The sequence below is a fragment of the Ruditapes philippinarum genome, unplaced genomic scaffold, assembly GCF_026571515.1.
Source record: "Ruditapes philippinarum isolate M1 unplaced genomic scaffold, ASM2657151v2 ctg1387_1_1_1_1, whole genome shotgun sequence".
Taxonomy (NCBI): domain Eukaryota; kingdom Metazoa; phylum Mollusca; class Bivalvia; order Venerida; family Veneridae; genus Ruditapes; species Ruditapes philippinarum.
Window position 1 is genome coordinate 86604 of NW_026855523.1, and position 22059 is coordinate 108662.

The 22059-nt window shown below is 31.8% G+C and overlaps 1 protein-coding gene across 4 annotated transcripts; it reads right to left on the minus strand.

The window, feature by feature from the left end:
• Window positions 1-841: 841 nt before the first annotated feature.
• Window positions 842-21217, minus strand: LOC132743610 (transitional endoplasmic reticulum ATPase). Of its 4 annotated transcripts, none has more exons than XM_060732144.1 (19): window positions 21059-21217; window positions 19617-19719; window positions 19268-19440; window positions 17004-17084; window positions 16410-16602; window positions 14374-14505; window positions 13792-13894; window positions 12514-12647; window positions 11970-12105; window positions 9250-9362; window positions 8585-8749; window positions 8141-8263; window positions 7522-7734; window positions 7175-7259; window positions 6468-6561; window positions 6021-6150; window positions 5429-5587; window positions 4869-5026; window positions 842-1797 (listed from the first exon to the last, which is right to left on the minus strand). In XM_060732144.1, the coding sequence occupies exons 1-19, from the start codon at window positions 21073-21075 to the stop codon at window positions 1707-1709; spliced, it is 2403 nt and encodes an 800-aa protein (XP_060588127.1). In that variant the 5' UTR covers window positions 21076-21217; the 3' UTR covers window positions 842-1706. The 4 variants fall into 4 exon arrangements, with proteins under 4 accessions (XP_060588127.1, XP_060588125.1, XP_060588124.1 ...); XM_060732142.1 differs by lacking the exons at window positions 11970-12105; window positions 21059-21217 and adding exons at window positions 11799-11934; window positions 20149-20303; XM_060732141.1 differs by lacking the exon at window positions 21059-21217 and adding an exon at window positions 20149-20302.
• Window positions 21218-22059: the final 842 nt, after the last annotated feature.

The following is a 22059-nucleotide window of genomic DNA, read 5'->3' on the forward strand; positions in this document are numbered from 1 at the left end:
TTAGTTCAAATCTACAAGCCTTCTTTAAACTCGAGTATAACACTTAATTCTTGATACAAGTTTCTTTTTTCCAGATCACATTTTTTTCTCTAGAACAAATTTCTCAAGAAATATAAATGAAATTTGGTTCTACTCCAAGAAATCGTACCCCCTTGGCATTTTTTCGTTAATCTCATTTTTATTGTCAACACAATGCAATAAATTTATATCGTGTAATTTGGGATCTACTTTTCTAACTCGAGATTTATTACTACACAGGTGAAATTACTAATATACAGCTGCAGTTTTCGCTTCTTTCATAAAAAAATCCCGAGACTTCCTCACACACACATGTATGATTACATCCAGATCGGTTTGCGTCAAAAATCTAATAATTGTTCAAGTTGGTCGAGTTTAGTTACGTTTGAAGTAACACCGACACTGTCTAGGGCAGGCCATACGGTGACTTACCAGCCTTACTGGTTGAGGAAGACCTCAGATTCCCTTTATTCATTATTTCAGGCACGCATATGTACCAGAGTAGAACCACCTACTTGGTTATCTTCCTCACACTGAAAGAATTCAAGTTAACATTACATGCTAATTAAAGGACTTGATTAGCATCCTGCAGAAATGTGTGAAGTTTGAGTATCTTCTTTGCATAATTAAATATAAAGTTGCATGATCAACTTTTAGAGTATTGAATGATAGCCTCACCATTCTTCAAAGAATTTACAAACAACATATCAGATCAAATGTAATTTTTTTATCCCTCTACAATGTGTATGGAATTAAAAAATATGGGCCAAGTATCATGCTTCTAAAACAACAGAATGGGGAAAAGAAGAAAAAAAACATGAAATATTCAGTAAATTTATTGACACAAAATCATGAAAACAATACCCAGAGGGTGTCACTTTAAATAATACATCAATAAATAATGTATTTGCCTTTTTATCACTTGTCTTTTTATGGAGACAAAGATAGTATAACTGTAGGTTTATCCAATTTCTAAGTCATTTTACTTTCAATGATTGAGAGTTAGGGAAATTATAAGTGCATCTGAATTTTTTCCATCAGTTTTCAACAGTAAAACATTAAATCAACATTTTACATCTTTTAAACACCAGAATTTAACATATGAATTATAATTATTGTACATGTAATTTTTTCTTTAATAAAATACTAAAAGTATTTTTGATATTACCATTCTTTCTTATTACATATTTAAATGTTTATGTATATGCAAGTCATTTTCATTTCAAATGTAAGCAAACAACATTATTTCTAATTATTTGTGGGGAAAAAAACTAAACAAACATGACCATAAGGTTAAAGACATAATGAAAAACAGAGAACTAAAGTATAAAGAAATTCCAATAGTGTACATGTATGTCACCTGAATAATGATTAAATTTATATGAGCACATATGAAACAAAAAATGCAATTGTGAGAAAAATAAAAGATAAATTTAGCAACATTGCATGAACATAGCACTTTGGGGAGCCTAAAACAGAGAGAATTATATAAAGAAATGTTCATAAATCCATTCACCAAATCTACTGTCACTCTGTCTTCATTATCATATCCGCCATCATTCACCAACAGAACAAAACTTAGTGTTTTCCCTCCAATATATATATATTTATAAATAGTTCAAATATTTACTAAAGATCACGTTTGTTTTGTAGTCATCATAAATATTGATAAGTTTTCAGTCTAGTATTTAGCTGTATAAATCGTCATCACCCTCCTCAAATTGTCCCCCTGGGTTGCCTCCCTGACTTGGTCCCTGGTTCCCGGCAGCTCCTGGGAATCTAAAAATAGAAAAGCAATATAAAAATTAGTCTTATAATAATTATTGTAAGTTATTCTTATAGATGTATGTTTTAAACGAAAAATGTGGTGAAGATGGCCATTCACTTGTAGAATGGTACAAAATTCTGAAACACTTGTTAAATAACTGCCCACTTGTGAATGACAAAAATATTTTCAAACTGGCAATAAGTCTATCAAAACAAATATTCTTATTTATCATTATCAATGTTTGGTACTCAGCAATAAAATAAACACCCTAAAACTTGCCCTATGGACTCCTGCTATGGTTTTTTTTATTCAGGAATAATGGATGGATGAACTACCTAAACTAAGTCGACATTTCAATCAAGTCTAGTAAATCTTTATTATCATAGTAAAACGCTAAAACTATCTTGTACATATAATTTGCATACAATAAAGTGTGAATGTATGTAGGACAAACAAGACCTAATGGGTGATCAATCAATTTTACTGTTATGTATTATCAATCACTACAATGTTTGATACTAAGATGCACTTTCATTTAATACAGTTGCCTGGGTTTTTAAAGGCACATCAATTCACATCAAATCCATGACAAACACTTTGTGAAAAAACTTTTAGTATGTTCAGATACAAAGAATGTTATGTGAAATTTACTGTACCCAAAGGGTAATGGTTTATCATTTACCCCATTTTAATATGGTGATTATACACTATGGAATTGTCATGCTTTCAACTTAGAATAGTCCATTGTAAACTTTTTGGATTTTAATTGATTAGCCAATTGTACAAAGTTCGATTAGAAAGTACGGACATCCAGAATAATCTGGCCTTAGACTGTTGGCATGTGGTGTTCATCTTCAGGGAGTTAAAATGATTTTCATAATATATATCAATACACTTATATGATAGATAATAAGCAAATAAAAGAGGATGTATACCGTAATTTATAAAATACCTAAATTCAATCAAATGCCTCATTTTGTTGAGTAAAACAAAATTTTCAGTACCAAAAAAAAAAAATATAAAAAAATATTAACATTTCTGTCATGACCTTGCAGTTTAATATTTTACTTTGTAATACACTGTAACAATAAAAATATGAATGAAGAAAAAATCCCTTCAATATTTATTACTTATTCATACAATTTTCATAAATCATTACAGCTCACTTTAAATAAATAATTCAAACACTTCTGAAAATGTTTACCAAAAAAAAAGCCCTTAGAAATTAAACTTATATTCATACAGATGTTCTTTCCCCCTGCAAACCAGCAAATATATAATCATATATGACACAATAACTGGTGCATTGGTCTTTCATCATTTTAAGTTTTCAGGGTTTCATTGAGCCCTGAGAGGTGACTTTAATACCGTTGTTGACAGTAGTGGTCCCCAGCTCGTCAGGCATATATTTCGAGCCGTGACAAAATACAGTAGTTCTAGGTAGACACTTGACAATTATGTGTCACAGCTGCAGACCACACAAGTCTACACACTAATAAACTGACAATCATCTTCCCAAGGGAGGTAATAAATACAGCAATAATGCATTCAGGAAATAAATCAAACATCAGACAAGTAAAGGGAGGTAACTTATTAATTTTATATCTCACCCACAGGGATGACACACATTACTGCCCTTAAACACTGTCAATTCATACAACATGTTACATATTAATGGGCTAAATAAAAACATAAATTTCTATGCATTTGAATACATTAAAATCTTATTCTGTACAAGCATCATAAAAGTAAAGAAATATTTGAACTAATTAGAACTGAACCATCCTAAAAAACATTTTGTTTTATATGAAGGTATTGTACAAGAAATTTCTAATGCTGCAATTTTCTTCCCATGTTAAATTAGTAAATTCAGTACAGTTGTATTTAGCTCATCAACATAAATATTTCAATTAGCAATCAAAAATAAGCTTAAGTTTCTATTGCAAAATTAACTTCATGAAACAGTATAAATACAATCTCTATACAGGGATTTTCCTAGTAATTTCTGACAGGGGATTTTTTTTTTAAATCAGACAGTAAAAACTTAAAACAATGCCAGTAAATCAATATGGTAAATAGTGTAAGTTAAAAATTCATCAAGTCTTTATATAATAAGGGCATCAATCAACACAGCTTTATCTGTTATGACTAAATATTAAAATTATTTATGTGGTTACTCTAATTTTATTTGTTTTTCATATATTTCACCACAGGTGTGTGCCTGTTTGTATACAGCCGTATGTATGCTTTATATCCATATGTAGGCTGCCTGTATCAATTTTTTTTAAAAGATCATGTCATAGTTTTAATAAACTTAAAGCTAAAAACTTTGAACTTTAAAAATAAAGGTGTAGAAAGGTCAGGAGCAGGTACATAAAAGTCAACTGCTATTGATGCTTACACTTATCATATCACACCAGGTAGAGCAATTCCTTTATAACTTTCACATGTCTGCCAATTTTAATAGCAGTACTAAATTTATATCTTCAAAACACTAAAAATAGGCAAGGCAACTTACCAACATTAATGACACAAATCTTACAGTCTTTCTAAATATTATGGTTGAATGAACTACATGCCCTATATTTAAACACTAACTTCTAATAAAAGATCCTTAAAACTGGGAGATCTGAACTTAAGATCTGTACAGCAATGTACATGTATTGATTAACTCAAACCCAATGCAGAAACAAAATAATACGGAACCATAAATGTACATGTCAAATCTGGCCATGAGAATTTAATATTAAGACACAGTTGAAAAAAGTGACAAAAACACACCCAAAATTGCAACATTAGAACTTAACCAATAACAGGTGAGAGTTTCAAGCTTTCTACTCAATCTTGGTTGAAATTTTGTTTGAAAATATGGAAGAAATAAATATTGTTTAAACCAATCTATACTATGTTAAATATCTCAAATGGACTTATCCATCTTTCAATCTGGACAAAACCATATATAACAGTTGAGGAAACTTGTCAAAAAATATTTATTTTTTTTGGTCAAAAAATAAGTACAGACTGAATAAGAACAGCGCAGACAATGATCAGACAGTACAGGTGGGATAATAATGATATTTACCTGAAATTTCCTCCGAAGCCTCGACTCTGTTGCAGCGTCTGTGCAAACATTTCATACTTTCTGATGTCATTGTCCGACACAGATCTGCGGGCAAACTTCATCGCCTCCTCAAAGTGAGCGCGAACAATTTCTGGAACTGGATCGTATTCTTCCACCTCCTGACAAATGAAAAGAATTGGTGGTGTTTTTTTTAGTCTGTATGAACAAAATTAATAAAGTCATCATGAACAAACATTTATTTTTATTTAGGACCAACAGAACCAAAAAAAGTTATTAAGGACCAAAAAAGATTATAATCTATCATAGGTTTTATGAGCAGAAAATGCTAAAAGTTTAATGATAATATATGAAGTATCAGTTACACTAAAAAAATTTCCAGCATCAGTATAATCAGTAGAAATTTCTAAAGAAGATAATTCCCTACTTCCAAATTCAAAGTAAACTGAAACTTTGAAGTTCCTTTAAGATCACAAGAATTTTGGTCAAATTTTGATAGGAAAGTTTTACGTTAATAAGTATCAACGTAACTGATTAGATATAACATTGGGGCATTAACTTACCATGTCGGCATCTGGGTTATCTTGTCTCATCCTCTCTTGCCTGATCTCGGCTTCAATAGACTGACGGATCGCCAATTTACACGCTCGCTGACAAATCTCCGTCAAATCAGCACCAGAGAAACCGTGGGTCACCTTTGCCAGGTAGTCTAAATCTACATCCTGAAAACAAATGCACAAAGTTCTATATATACAAATGACTTTGGCCACAGATTTTAAGAATAAATTTTTGTTACCGACTTTCTTAAAGAATTGTTCAGCTTCCATTTATGACATGGAGATGTCAAGATGAAAACTTTCATTTGGTAAGTCAACAAAATAAAGAGCTGCTTAGGCAATGTTCACTATTGGTTATTGCATTAATTTATTTTTTTTAATTCATCAGGTTCCAAGTCAAACTAAAACTTAAATGCAGTGCAGCAATCCTGATAATAGTGAAGATGTGCAAAATATTTTCTTTGTTTACATTTAGCAAGGGCTTACAGATTATTTTTCTGTACAATTTGAGAAAATGAAAAAAAAAATCAAATATTACTCAAATCTACAGATATTACTCAAAACCATTAAATCAATTTGCAACATTAACTGAACTTACTGGAGCAACTGGTGATTTTTTTAGGTTAGCCTTCAAGATTTGAATCCTTGACTTCTCATCAGGTAGTGGAATATAGATAAGCTGGTCAAGACGACCAGGTCTAAGAATAGCTGGATCTATAATGTCTGGTCTGAAATAAAATTGACAAGATTAACTTAAACAACATGTTTATCAAGTTGTGGCATAAAAAATATGCGCAAAGTATCAAACTGTAATTTATAAAGACCTGTCTGATCTATCTAAAACTAAGGAACATCAATCCTAAAAGAATATGTTTGACTTCTTCAATGCAAATTACATGTATGCCAATAATTTCCCTTTTAGCCTGAAATTGATTTTAAATCATGTAACTTACACATCACAAAGCTATCACTCTTACAGCATTAAGAATAATGAATTTAATGAATTTCGATACAAAGAGAAAAATATCAACATTTATTTAATTACCTATTTGTTGCACCAATGATGAAAACATTTTTCTTGGCATTCATACCGTCCATTTCTGTCAAAAGCTGATTGATTACACGATCTGCAGCGCCACCTATCAACAAAATATAAACACTTTGAACGGATGACACAAATAGTTAAAACACTTGAAAATTTATGACAAAATGCTATTATATTTCTTTTTATTGGCTTTGCTGTCACACGGTCATGTTAAGTTCAAGTATATACATATATTGCCACTTCTCAACTTATGGTAACTTGCAGATGATGATTTAACATATTCCCTTCTATAAAAACATTTCTATCACCAGAAGAACCATCAGCCTTCCTTTGGCAAGCTTGTTAGCTTCTTTCCATGACATGATTCTATATCCCCCGATTGAATTTTAACCCATAGCAGTGAGTGTTTTATTTATTTAAAGTAACAGTAGAAACTTGGCCACTTAAGTCATTATACAAATGAGCTGCGCCACGACAAAACCAACATAATGGGTTTGTGACCAGCATGGATCTGCGCAGTCTGATCAGGATCCATGCTGTTCGCTTACAAACCCTATAACAAGTAGAGAAACTGATAGCGGACAGCATGGATCCTGATCAGACTGTGCGGATGCGCAGGCTGGTCTGGATCCATGCTGGTCGCAAACCCATTGTGTTGGTTTTGTCATGACACGGCTCAAATATAGCAAAGAAACACAATAACGTACCTCCATCTCCAGCGTTACCACCTCTAGATTTGGCGATAGAATCCAACTCATCAAAGAAGAGAACACAAGGTGCAGCTGATCTTGCCTTAAAGTAAATAAGAAAACCATTTAACTTAGATAGAAAAAATATCTCTCCAGTTTATATATAAGATAAACTTTTGAATGGTTTCAATTGTTTTAAAAATGTTTTAAAAACTTTCATCAACAGATTTGGTCAGGAAAAATTAGCATAACTTAAGTAAATTCAATGATTTTTTTTTTTAATTTATTGATATTTTGGTATCATACACATATTTTTACTATTATTAAAAACAAGATTAGTTTTATTGCAAATAAACAATATTTACCTTATCAAAGATTTCTCTGACATTAGCTTCTGATTCACCGAACCACATTGTCAACATTTCTGGACCTTTGACAGAGATAAAGTTTGCCTGGCACTCGTTAGCAATGGCTTTAGCCAGCAGCGTCTTACCACAACCTGGTGGACCGTAGAACAAGACTCCCTTTGATGGTGTCATACCAAACTTCAAGAACTTTTCTGGATGCTCAACTGGGTACTGGAAAAACAAACAAACATTAATAAAATGTCAAATGTGTTGCATAAATTGTTAATATAATAATAATGACACAAAATGTTTTACCAAAACAAAATCAATAATTAAACAAAAATGAGAGTTCATTTATAAGGTGAAGATTTCTTGTATTGAAAGTTTTGAGGTTTTTGGAAGATTTTTTTAAAATTCATAATCTCAATCAGTATTTTAACATTTAAGTTTTATTTCCAGTCAATACTTAAATCACCATTTACACAACAAACTCTGAACACATTTTTAGCTTGCTGTTCACTAAGCTGAGTAATGTAACTGAAACTTTATTATTAAATGTTTCTTTAACAATACTAAACTGTATTAGTTTTTAACTGACATTCATTTGAAAACATTTTTAATAATTTGGGATACAAACCTGTACAAGTTCCTGTAACTCTCTTTTGACATTCTCCAAACCTCCAACATCGTCCCAGGTAACTGTAGGTACCTCAACAGCTGTTTCTCTTAAAGCACTTGGGTTACTCTTACTCAATGCCCACTGTAACAAAACAAACAAAATTTCAATAAAGATCCAGTTTGCTCACTTATTCCTTGAAATCCTTTCTAGGTTGTATCAATATTAATGTTTAAAAGGATAAATGTTTCACCTATTATGCTGGTTTTTAGTTAATTTTAAAGCCATCAACACTGTTAAGGTCATAGGACACGATTAAGGTCACACAATGACTTTCAAACTTCATAGGTGGGGAAAAAACAACAACAAGACAAGCATTATTTAAAGCATTTAGCAAGGAATTTTGTAGAATCACAGATAATGAATAAAAATATTTTATTATCAAAATATGAAATCTTATCATACCCTGAAATCATCCATGTTTACAGCTAAAGAATCCAAAACTTCAGCATCTATGTGCTCATCCTCGAGATCTATCAGATCCATCTTCTCTCGGATCTGTTGTAATGCAGCCTCTGAACACAGGGCTGCAAGATCAGCACCAACGTGACCGTGGGTCTCTGACGCAACCTGTAAAAATGTGATAAAGAATTGAATTTCATGCTTTGAAGAATATCATTTCAGAATTGTAATCTTTTCCTGCTTTTAAACATTTTAATTCTTGGTAAGAGGATGTTTTGGTTTTCTAAATTATATGCTGATTATAACATTTTTTAGTTATATTTTTGAGATTGATCCACCTAATCTCTGTAAGCTACCAACTTATAATCCAACACATTTTCAGAATCAGCGATGATAACTTAACATAACTGCATGATGAAATTTCCTCTGGCCTGAGGATCGAATGTGTAATAAAACTTAACCACCTTTCAACCAATGACCAAAAATACATCAAAAACCTGTTATAAATCAATAACAACCAAAATTATTAACAATTTCAAACATTGTCAGTGACAGCTAAGCCTTGTGTTTGTCAGTGCAAAACAAATTATTTTCGTATCTCTATAAACTTTATTTTTTGCTAGTGAGCTTTTTTTAAATATAAGATTGAAACTGTAGAAAATTCTCACTTGTTCAAGATCTACATCATCAGACAGTTTCATGTTCTTTGTGTGGATTCTGAGGATTTCAAGACGACCTGTTGCATCTGGGATACCAATATCTACTTCTCTGTCAAAACGACCTGTCATAAATACCAGTACATTCTCATAAAATAAGCAAAAAATAAACAAACAAACTAAGTCATGCAGGTGATAAAAAAAAAAAACAACGTCCCCTGTGTGTCATCTGTCTATTTCTATAATATTTTCATAAACAGCTGTCAAAGTAAAAGATTTCCCTGAAAATCTGTTAACATACTTAAGTGAAACACAGGATAATTAGTTTCAAATTCTTATCAAAAACTTTTTTTAATCGACGTTAATGATATAATAATTTCAAATAATGATTTTGATTTCTGATATGTCTAATCACCATATCTATAATTCTATTTCTTTCCTTTTAAAACAGATTTACAATAGAGCTTTTTCGAACTTGGATATCATAAGATATGTTCACAAGACTTTTATTTATGAAAAATTCATTTGATACAGTGCTATTGTAAATACCATCAATTAAACAAGTATATTTGTAAACACACCAAGCTCACACTGCTCACGACAACATGCTTAATTTAGTATTGAACCACATATTAATCATGCTAGTATAAGTATCTTAAAAGTACTCGCTCCCCAATCCCCAAGGGAAACATTCCCAAGACCTAGAGCTATTATATCTTTTTTTTCCAATTCAAAAATAGAAATTTGGTTACAGTTTTCTGAAATTTCTTAATGCCTTATAGAAAAAAATGGGAGAATTGTAAATGTTAAAACTTTCATCACTATTTTAATCTTATTTTACATATAGCTTCAATTATTCTGAAATTATTTGTAGCTTCGAATATTCTAGAAATTAAATGTAGCTTCCATTATTCTATGATATGTAGTTGTAATTATTCTGAAATTAAATGTAGCTTCAATTATTCTAAAATTATATGTAGCTTTCATTATTCTAAAATTATGTAACTTCCATTATTCTAACATTCTCCATTTAGAATTTTTAATTCCACTGGTGTTAGTTCCCAATTGATAATAAGAACTTTGCAATAAACCCTGCATGAAAGTAAAATCATATGGAATGATGTTTTGGGTAAAAAACAAACATATCATTTTGAAGTAAGCTGCGACTGCATTGTATGTGTTAACTCACATTTGTTAAAAACAATTCAAGCCAATATTATGAAACTAGTAAATCATCCATAAGCTTCAAATGCAAACGTTTTCAAGGTAAATGTTATAACATAAGAAATTCCAATATTGAGTAATACTGGCATAATTATGATGACATTATAATTAAATTCTTGTTTGTTTGAACAGCATCTCACTTGCATCATAGTAGCCATTAATCATTTAAATGCCATCAGCAATAGTGATTTGTCTATGTCACAAGCATAAAGCTAGGCCTGTCTTCAAATCTACATGTAGGTAGAATGACAAGACACTGACTATTGCTACAACGATTCACCAATTGTTCAACTTGATTTCTGACACCCTGACATCCATTGTTTTTTATTCGATTCAAAAGTGATGAAGTACTATTTTATCTTTAATGGGCAATTCTGCTTATGCTCTAAACAGTCGCCTAGTCAGAAAGGGACTGAATCTGGCTTTTTTTCGTGTTCATTTTTAGTTATCAAATCAAAATTGTTGTAGTTTATGTCGGAAATCAAATCAGCGCCCACAAAACCTCTAATATCGACACTGCTTAACTTTAGCATTTTTATAATAAAACTGCTTATAATAATGACAGTTCTAAATTAAAAGAATTTTTAAGTTCCTAATATCAACAATGAAACATTCCAAATCAAAAGCACAGCAAATTTAGCAGTGTTCATATCATAACATAGTTATGCCAGCATATTAGCTATACATATATCTATTCGGAGTATATATTCTGGTAAAAATTGCTTAATGCACAATCATATACATAAACATATGCAAGCTAAGGGTAATATATCTGAATATATGTATAAATGTTCTTTAATAACAGTTGCTGGGTAAATGCTAATTAATTGCAGGAAGAAATCAAAACATTAGATCTATCATCAAAAAGAATTTCTCAAAACAAAAAGGATGAAAACAAGAAATTTTTCTGCATATAAAATTAAGTTTCAAAGATGCTTTTTGATAACTTATTTTTAATTTTATCTATAAATGAAGAGTTTTTATGTGTGCTGACTTTGTCAGTAAGATTTACAAATTTGGAAAAATTTACTTCTAGCCAGAAATTCTTTAACAATAAAGAACCAATGAATAATAGGTCTTAATCATTGATTATTTGCAGTTTTTACATTTTTTTGTAAATCTTGCTAGAAAAAGCTTCCTAGCATAATTGGAAAAGAACATAGTTCATAAACACAATTCTGGTACATGAAATTTCTACCTGTTTAGATGGCAACAAAACATGAAAACCAAAAAATCTGAATCGTTTCCTTTTAAAATCCAAGCATTTCAGGAAATGGATAATTTTGCGCTCCAATAAATCAAGCACTGGGGTACATTTTGTTATATGCCATACTCACCAAACCTTCGTAATGCCGTATCAATACTGTTCGGTCTATTTGTAGCGGCCATGACTATAACATGTGACCGCTGTTTAAGACCGTCCATCAGTGTTAGCAACTGAGAAACAATACGTCTCTCCACTTCTCCATGCGTCTACAAAATAAACTTTTCATTAGCATCAAACTCACCAAATCGTCTTAGAGCGGCATCAATACTGTTGGGCCTATTTGTTGCCGCCATTACAATAACATGTGCACGCTGTTTAAGACCGTCCATCAAAGTCAGCAACTGTGATACAATTCTACGTTCCACCTCTCCATGTGTCTAAAGGTAAACAGTTTAAATATGTTCATTATTTACAAGTTAAATATATTTTCATTGAAATGCTGTCCTCTCCGGGCTAAAACTGTAGATTGTCTGACAGGGAAAAACATAAATACATCAGCAAATAATATGTGCAGCAGGTCAGTGTTCACCAATCTGGATCATAAAGAAGCATATTCAGCTGCCTTGATTTGTTATATGGCCAAGACACTCGAAGAAGGAGAAATTGTCATCTTCAGCTTCCCCCAATGCAGCATCAAAACAAGCTAAAGTATACATAATCTTGCTGACAGGTTCTAACAAATTGATCAGATCAAGGTTTTTATATGCATCGGAAAATAATTTGAACAATTTTTGTCAATTTTAAAGAGAATATCAATGTATTTCCCAAACTGATAAAAGTATTACCTTTTCTCTCTTTGGTGCAATAGCATCCAATTCATCAATGAAAATAATTGCCGGGGAGTTCTTTTCTGCTTCTTCAAAAGCTTTTCTCAAGTTGCTCTCAGATTCTCCAGCTAACTTGCTCATTATCTCTGGACCTGTAAATCACATCAGAAATAGCGTGAGCTATTAACACATCACAAAGATATAATTTTGTATCACCACTTTGAACAAATCCAGTATTGTTGGTTTAATCCCTATTTTGATGAATTTTGGTAAACAAACTGGTTTGTTAATGAATGTTATCTTCCCCTAAAATGGTGTCCAAATTAACAATTAGTTTGTACATTTTCAAAACATTTCATTTCAGGTCTAAAATTGTTCTTGTTGGGGTGAATCTGGGCCAGATCTCAACAGGGTGAATTAAAATATTACTATAATGTACTTTGAAATTTATTTTTAAGTATCATCGTTTTTCATTTGTAATACTTTGGAAGATTTTCATGTTAAAGCCCAAAGGTACCTAAGCAGAACCCATCATTTGATCTACATTAAGCTCAAAAACTCATATACATAGCAGTTATTTACTAAGGAAATGAAAGCCACAACCCATAACCACTTGAATAAAAAGGCGTCCACCAAAACTTTTTCTAAATGCTAACTTACCATTGATGAGAAAGAAGAATGCGCCTGTCTCGTTGGCCACAGCTCTGGCAATCAGTGTTTTACCTGTACCAGGGGGCCCATACAATAAAATACCTCTAGGTGGCTGTAAGTAACAAAATAATGATATTTTTTTTACAGTTTAAAAAATGCAATTTCTAACATAATGAAGACAATGTACTGCCTTTCTGGATATTTCATTAAATAACCTTTTTCAATCACAGAATTTACATTTGTCATGGCAATTTTTTACTTCACAGCTTAAATAATTTGACATATGAACTGATCCTTTCCTTCTTTTCTAGTGAACAAAAACAAATATATATAGTAGAAATGTAAAAAATTAGATATAAATATGATGATGATTACCTTCAACAAATAATTTAAAATCTAATAAACATTGCAGCAGGCTAGATACAAAATTTTCTTTCTAGCAATAATGTACTTTTGAAATTTATTTTTAAGTATCATCGTTTTTCATTTGTAAACTTTGGAAGATTTTCATGTTAAAGCCCAAAGGGTTGATCATTTGATCTACAGCTCAAAAACTCATATACATAAGTTACTTACAAAGGGAATGAAAGCCACAAACCATTTGAATAAAAAGGCGTCCACGCATAAATTTTTCTAAATGCTTACCATTGATGAGAAAGAAGAATGCGCCTGTCTCATTGGCCACAGCTCTGGCAATCAGTGTTTTACCTGTACCAGGGGGCCCATACAATAAAATACCTCTAGGTGGCTGTAAGTAACAAAATAATGATATTTTTTTTACAATTAAAAAAATGCAATTTCTAACATAATGAAGACAATGTACTGCCTTTCTGGATATTTCATTACATAATCTTTTTCAATTGTAGAATTTACATTTGTCATGGCAATTTTTTACTTCACAGCTTAAATAATATGACATATGAACTGATCCTTCTTTTCAAGTGAACAAAAACAAATATATATAGTAGAAATGTAAAGAATTAGATATAAATATGATGATGATTACCTTCAACAAATAATTTAAAATCTAATAAACATTGCAGCAGGCTAGATACAAAATTTTCTTCTAGCAATAATAAAAACTTCATTGAAACCAGAATTTCTTTAAACCGTCTTTATATGTTCATGATATTTGCTTCTGTCAACACTGGCTACAAACTATTTATTGTGAACTGATAGCTAATTTCATTTCAGTGAAAAGTGAAGACTAATATCTTAATAACTTACCTTAACACCAATAGCTTTGAAAAGTTGTGGATGTCTGAGAGGAAGTTCTACCATTTCTTTGATTTGAGCGAGCTGTTTCCTACATCCTCCAATATCATCATACCCTACCTCATTTAGTTGTTCTTCTTCCTCCTTTAATACAAACAATATACATTCAATCATAGAACAAGGGTATTTGCGGAAGATTTGCCATCACATGTGCAAGAAATCAGAAGAATGGCGTTCAATATTTCAAATACTTTTAACATTAATCAGGACTCTCAAGGGCATTTTAGAGCGGGTCCAGGGTCCATGCAACTGATCAATCTCATCTACATCTGCTAATAATGCTTCAATATGGAGATTTTTTTTCAAATAATAGTGAAACTATACTATTTTAAAGGGGAGGGGATGGGATGAGTATTAAGCCCTAAACTTTGCCAAACAAGAGTTCGGATCATTTAAGAGAGTGTCTTCATTCAAGGCCTAATGTTTTAGGCATATGGTTGGTGATGTTTTCACATGAGACTGGTAGTGGGTAAGTTCCAGGAAGCAGACAAGTGGTTGGGAATGGATACATTACCTGACCTATATGTAGAAGGGAAACAAGAGGGCCATGATGGCCCTGAGGACGCTCACCTGTATATAGCCCCTCCCCCCTTTGTCCCCCCCAGCAGGGCCAATTTTAACCCAAGGGCTTTTATTTGAACAAACTTGGTAGACACCCATAAGAAGATGTTTCATGCTAAACATCTAAGCTCTAGCTCATTGGGTTTTTTTAAAAGAAGATTTTTTAAGTTTTTACTGTACACATATAGTTAAAAACAATGACACCCCTGGGGCGGGGCCAGTTTTGACCCAAAGGATTTTATTTGAACAAACTTTGTAGACACTTACTAGAAGATGTTTCATGCCTAATATCTAAACTCTAGCTATTTGGGTTTTTTCAAAGAAGATTTTTAAGTTTTTGCTATACATATATAGGGAAAATCAATGACCCCCGGGGTGGGGCCAATTTTTACCCCAGGGCTTTTATTTGAACAAACTTTGTAGACACTCACTAGAAGATGTTTCATGCTTAATATCTAAACTCTAGCTAGTTGGGTTTTTTCAAAGAAGATTTTTTAAGTTTTTGCTATACACATAAAAGGAAAATCAATGCACCCCGGGGCAGGGCCAATTTTGACCCCAGGGCTTTTATTTGAACAAACTTGGTAGACACCCATTAGAACATGCTTCATGCAAAATATCTTAGCTTTAGCTATTTGGGTTTTTTCAAAGAAGATTTTTTAAGTTTTTGCTATACACATATAAGGAAAATCAATGACCCCCGGGGCCGGGCCAATTTTGACCCCAGGGCTTTTATTTGAACAAACTTGGTAGACACCCATTAGAACATGTTTCATGCTAAATATCTTAGCTCTAGCTCTTTATGAGTTCTTTAAAAGAAGATATTTTTAAGTTTTTACTATATGCATATAGGGAAAATCAATGACCCCTGGGGCGGGGCCAATTTTGACCCTGGGACTTTTACTTGAACAAACTTGGTAGACACTCATTAGAAAATGTTTCATGCTAAATATCTTAGCTCTAGCTCTTTGGGTTCTTTAAAAGAAGATTTTTTAAGTTTTTACTATATGCATATAGGGAAAATCAATGACCCCCTGGGGCGGGGCCAATTATGACCCCTGGGCTTTTATTTGAACAAACTTGGTAGACACTTACTAGAAGATGCTTCATGCCAAATATCTAAGCTCTAGCTCTTAAGGCTTTTTAAAAGAAGATATTTAAAGTTTTTTCTTGCGGTTGCCATGGCAACCAGAGTTCTGCATGGAATTAAATTATTTGAACAATTCTTAAAGGTGACCACCAAAGGAACATTCCTGTGAAGTTTTGATGAAATTGGCTTAGTGGTTTATGAGGAGATATCATTTAAAGTAAAAGTTTACGGACGAAAATCGATCACAAAAGCTCACCCTGTCACTTTGTGACAGGTGAGCTAAAAATAAGTAGAAATTTTAAGATTTATATAGCAAAACCTAAATTAATTGACATACCTCTCGTTTGACTGGTTCTCCCTCACAATGTATTACTGTATCTGGGGCTACTATACAATATGGAGACGGGTCTGTTTCTACGACTTTAAATTCTACAGCTCTCATACCACCTCGTACAAGGAAAATATCACCCTTCTTAATAGGTCTGTATGCCTCAAGGAAATATGGTTTCAGGAATACTTCAAACAGATTACTGAAAAATGAATTCAGAACTATATAATTACATTTTAGTATAAAGAGTACTACTTGCATGTTTTTATGATCATCCCCCCCCCCCCAATAAAAAAAATGTGTGACACTAACAATATGTTTCTAATATTAATACTGAAGATCTATTTGACAAAGACTAACAACTGTATCAAAATGACAACAAGTTGATGCTTTAACATCTGAAACTCGCACAAACCAAACAAAATGACCACTGGTCTACTGGTACCAATGCTGGTATCAAGCTCCCAGGTCACCGTCTTTTTATGTTAGAATAAACCAATTCTAAACCTGAGGGTGGTCTCCATTGAAACTTGCAACACAAAGTCAACATAAACTTGGAGTAATACCGACATTGACTAACAAAATATTTTTAAAGATTCTTACCCTGTGAGTCCTTCTACAGTGTCATCTATGGGAAGTACATGTATTCTTTTGCCATATTTTACATCTGGACAAGCCTGAATGCTGCAAGTATAAGATATACTGCTTGAATTGAAATCATGTAAATACTTAAAGGGTAAGACTTTGCAACATCTTGAATCTAAATTTTAGGACTGTCAAGAGTCTATGACAGTATCATAACTAAATATTCTTTCAGGTTTTTATAAGGATTATGGCAATTACAAACACGCAGAGTTTTATATTCCAGTGATTTTTTTTTTCAATTTTCAAAACATATGTTGGCTTTTTTTTTTAGAGGAAAATATAGCAGGATAAATCAGAACTAGAAATGTGTCATCATGCCACGGATGCCCCCGCATGCAGCCAAAATTTCAAATGTTATAATATTTAGTTCCAAATTTGTTTGCACACATTATTTTTTTCATTCTAAGTTCAAAGCCCTTAAAACTTTTCAATGTTAACACAAACCATTTTTATACAATGTTCAAGGCACTGAAATTATTCAGTCTTAACCATTTTTATACAATGTTCAAGGCACTGAAATTATTCAGTCTTAACCTTTTAAAAATAGCATATTGCATATTTGTAGCCAACATAATGGCTATATACATTACCACAAAAGTATGAGTGCTGAAACTGAAAGTTCAAAATTTTTCCAACATTCAGGAAAGATAAGTTTGTCTAAAATCATTGAACCACGACCAAATTCAAACTTAAACTGCTTATTCCTAAGATGTATCTATATTATTTTCAAAGTGAAAGGGACATAACTGTGCCAAAAAATCATCGAACCATGACCAAATTCCAACTTGACCTGCGCATTCCTTTGACATATCCATATGTCAATTTTGAGTTGAATATGTAACACTGTTGGGTTGATAATGAACAGAAACTGTAAATTTCATATCATTTTCAAAGTGAAAGGGGCATTACTCTGCCAAAAATCATTGAACCATGACCAGATTCGAACTTGGTCTGCGCATTCCAAAAACATATCCATATGTCAAATTTGAGTTGAATGTGAAATATTGTTGGGGAGATAATAAACGGAAACTGAAAATTTCATATTATTTTTAAAGTGAAAGGGGCATAACTCTGCCAAAAATCATCGAACCATGACCAAATTTGAAATTGACCTGCCCATTCCTTTGACGTATCAATATGTCAAATTTGAGTTGAATGTTTAATACTGTTGGGGAGATAATAAACAGAAACTGAAAATTTCATAATATTTTCAAAGTAAAAGGGGCATTACTCTGCCAAAAATCATTGAACCATGACCAAATTTGAACTTGACCTGCGCATTCCTTTGACGTATCCATATGTCAAGTTTGAGTTGAATGTGTTGTACCATTGGGGAGTTAATGAATGGAAACTGAAAATTTCATATTATTTTCAAAGTAAAAGGGGCATTACTCTGCCAAAAATCATCGAACCATGACCAAATTTGAACTTGACCTGTATTTTCTCATGACATATCAATATGTCAAGTTTGAGTTGAATGTGTTGTACCCTTGGGGAGATAATGAACGGAAACTGAAAATTTCATATTATTTTCAAAGTAAAAGGGGCATTACTCTGCCAAAAATCATCGAACCATGACCAATTTCGAACTTGACCTGTATTTTCTCATGACATATCCATATGTCAATTTTGAATTGAATGTTTTGAACCGTTTGGGAGATAATGAACGGAAACTGAGAATTTCATATTATTTTCAATGTAAAAGGGGCATAACTCTGCCAAAAATCATCGAACCATGACCAATTTCGAACCTGACCTGTATTTTCTCATGACATATCCATATGTCAAATTTGAGTTCAATATGTGCAAGGGTTATTAAGATAATGAACGGAAACTGATGATGACGGAAGGACGGAATGACAGAATGACGGAATGACGGAATGACGGAACAGGGTAACACTATATGCCCCTGCCATTATATGGCGGGGGCATAAAAATGAGAAAACCTGATATCAAATTCCAACCACACATTTCATAAAAAAAATTTAATTTCAATTAAATTTAAAATGCAAAGTACATAACAGAGGCCACTTTTATGACAAAAGGGACAGCTTTCTGTCTTTCAGGCAATTAAAATCATCTAGCTGATATAAGTCAGTTGCTGTTAAGTCATGGTTCTGGTGAAGAATGTGCACAGGGCATTCCATGAGAAAATATACATATTTTGGGCTAGAGGAAACAGCCTTTATTCGACTGTAAAATATAGGGAAAAGAAATCAAACCTGACAATATCTCCAAGACGGACACGTAAATTATTTCTGACACATCTGTTTATTCTAATTTTATCATCTGTGACTGTGTCATCTGACAATACAATACACACTGTCTCCTTACGCCTCTTCCCCTTTAACAATACTGTGTCTCCGCGGAATAACTGGAGCTCGTCCATTTTTTTCTGCAATTTCAATTTTTTTTCAAAAAACTTAGTCATGAACAACAACAATATTTAATTTAGAAAAAAGATCTGATGTCATTACTATATAAATTTGTTTATAAACATGTATCATTCCTCAAAAATTCTTTGCACTGTTATTTTTTTTTATGCTAATCTTAGAAATATAATGTGTATACCTGTGATAGTGATACAACTGAATTGTCTTCATTGATGGCCTCCTCAACAAGCAACCTATTGGGCCTTTCTTTACGTCTGAGAATGGCTGTGGCCAAATCATCTCTGCCAAGAAAAAGCGTAGTATATATTTTTACTAATATCTGGAGATACATTTTACTTGCATCACTTTAAAAAAAGCATTTTCTAAATGTTTATTATAATTATTAAAATGAAACAGCTGTTGTAAATTGAGGAGTGACAGCAGGATTAATTTGCTGCAAATACAATCCAAGAAATATAAATGAAATATATTGAAAACCATTGGCAGGCATTTTGAAATGATAACATAACAAACAATTATTCCACAAGTTTAAAATCTTCACTATAAATTAATTGGTATTAACAAAAAAGAAAATAGAACATATAATCTTTAAAATATTTTTTTCTTAATAAATCTTAAGAAATTTAAAAGTGCAATTTAACTGAACCTTATCTCATCTGTCAACATTACTTATTTTATTCATTATTTTAGCCTTGTACATTTAAACTTACTTTTCAGTTTCTTGCACTAAAGCCATCTTTATTATTATATAATCAGAATGTTCTTGAATATTAACTCAAAATTAATTTATTCAAATGGGAGTAGTTAACATCAGTTTTAAAACAATGTCAGACTATCAAAACCTTTATAACCAGTTTTGTATATATGATTCTTATAGATAGCTTAACTACATTATCATTTAATTGATTTATCCATTTTATCTTTTTATAATTTTATCAATATTTAAGTCACATCCACAGCATAGTTTAACCCTTCTGAAAAAGTTAAGGGTGAATAAAAGACAACTAAGAGGTAATGTTTGCTTATATAGTATGCAGTGACATTACAAAATTGATTGTAGCCATTACTGTATTCATTGCTGAAAATAGCTATCACTATTTTACAAACACGTATCAAATAGGTGATATGTAAATGAATCATTTTCTATTTATAGAAAGGTATTTTCCAGATCATATTTTTAAAAAAAATTATCATGTATTTATAACAAGTAAACAATTCTGTTAAGCTAAGTTTAGAATGGTCGATCTGTGATCACTATTTCAAACCAATCCTTGATTGCGATAAATGAAAACCTTTGTGTTCTTTTGTTCTCGATCTCACATTTTTATTAAACTGTCAAAAAGAAATAGAAGTCATTGACAGACCTACGAAAAAAAATTAAGTACTACACGAAATTAAAAATAAGAAAAATAAAAGTAATCGGGTCGGAACGAATGTAAAATTTCCATAAGGAAGGTTAAGTGTCATTGCTTAAGGATGACGATGTAAAATTGACGGAATCCCATGGATAAAAACAAGCGTCGACGGATAAAAGAAGATTTTCTCCCCACAATAAAAAGAAACACGGAATAAAATGGCAACGAAACAAACAAAATACTTTATTCTTATTAAATTTCCTACCCTGAGCCTTCAGCCATAGTTTATATCTAGAGAAATGCCGAATTACGTGGTATTTGAAAATCGAAACTTGTTCCTGTCCGCACCGGCGAATATGGTTGAATGACTTCACGCGCGATCGAGATAAATTCTCTTACGATCTAAATTCTTTCAGTCTGAATATTTACATAAACTGTAAATGCTAAAATTTTCGGAATGGAAAATTGTTGAAGTATTTATGAAAACTGTAAAGTTTAAAGAAATTTAAGAAAAAAAATCTTAGTTTCCAATTAACATATCATTGTCGTCGCAAATCCCGGATTCTCCACCACATACTACTGGATGGATGTTTGGTAGTTTATGATCTGCGGGGTTCTTCTTATCGGGTTTGAACTGTTTAATTAAAAATATAAATACAGTTATACTAATGTAAATTTTTTCGAAAACTATAAAATTAATAAATTACCCCCCCCCCCATCGATGTTATTATTAATAAACTGTTATAACAATGGGAGCTAAATGGCATTATATAGTGATTATTAGTTCTGCATGTTATAAATATTTCTATCTTTTTTATGCAATGTTTTCTATCCTTAGATTAATCAAATATATGCAAAAAATACCTTAAGTATATGCATATTTTTACCAAATGAATAAAAAATGTGTTTAATCTACATTTAAGTGGGATGAATTGCACTTCAGCGATTGATGACATAGAGCTCTTTTTTTTTCTTTATTTTCCCAAATTAAGTTGAGCTGTGAGCACGGAGAATGAATTCAAATTTTAATAAAATATGTTAATTTAATTTAATTCCCTATAATAGCAAAAAGCAAAAGAAATGAAACATTGCTTTAAAAAAATACCTTGCAAATGTGATTCACGTAAAATTTTATTTACTTATTACACATTTAAATATTGCATTATATATGTTGTTAATATTCATGATCTTAAAAATATTTGGTTATGAATGAATGTCACTTGTTATGACTAGACATATTTTCAGTAATTACAAGATTAAGATTAT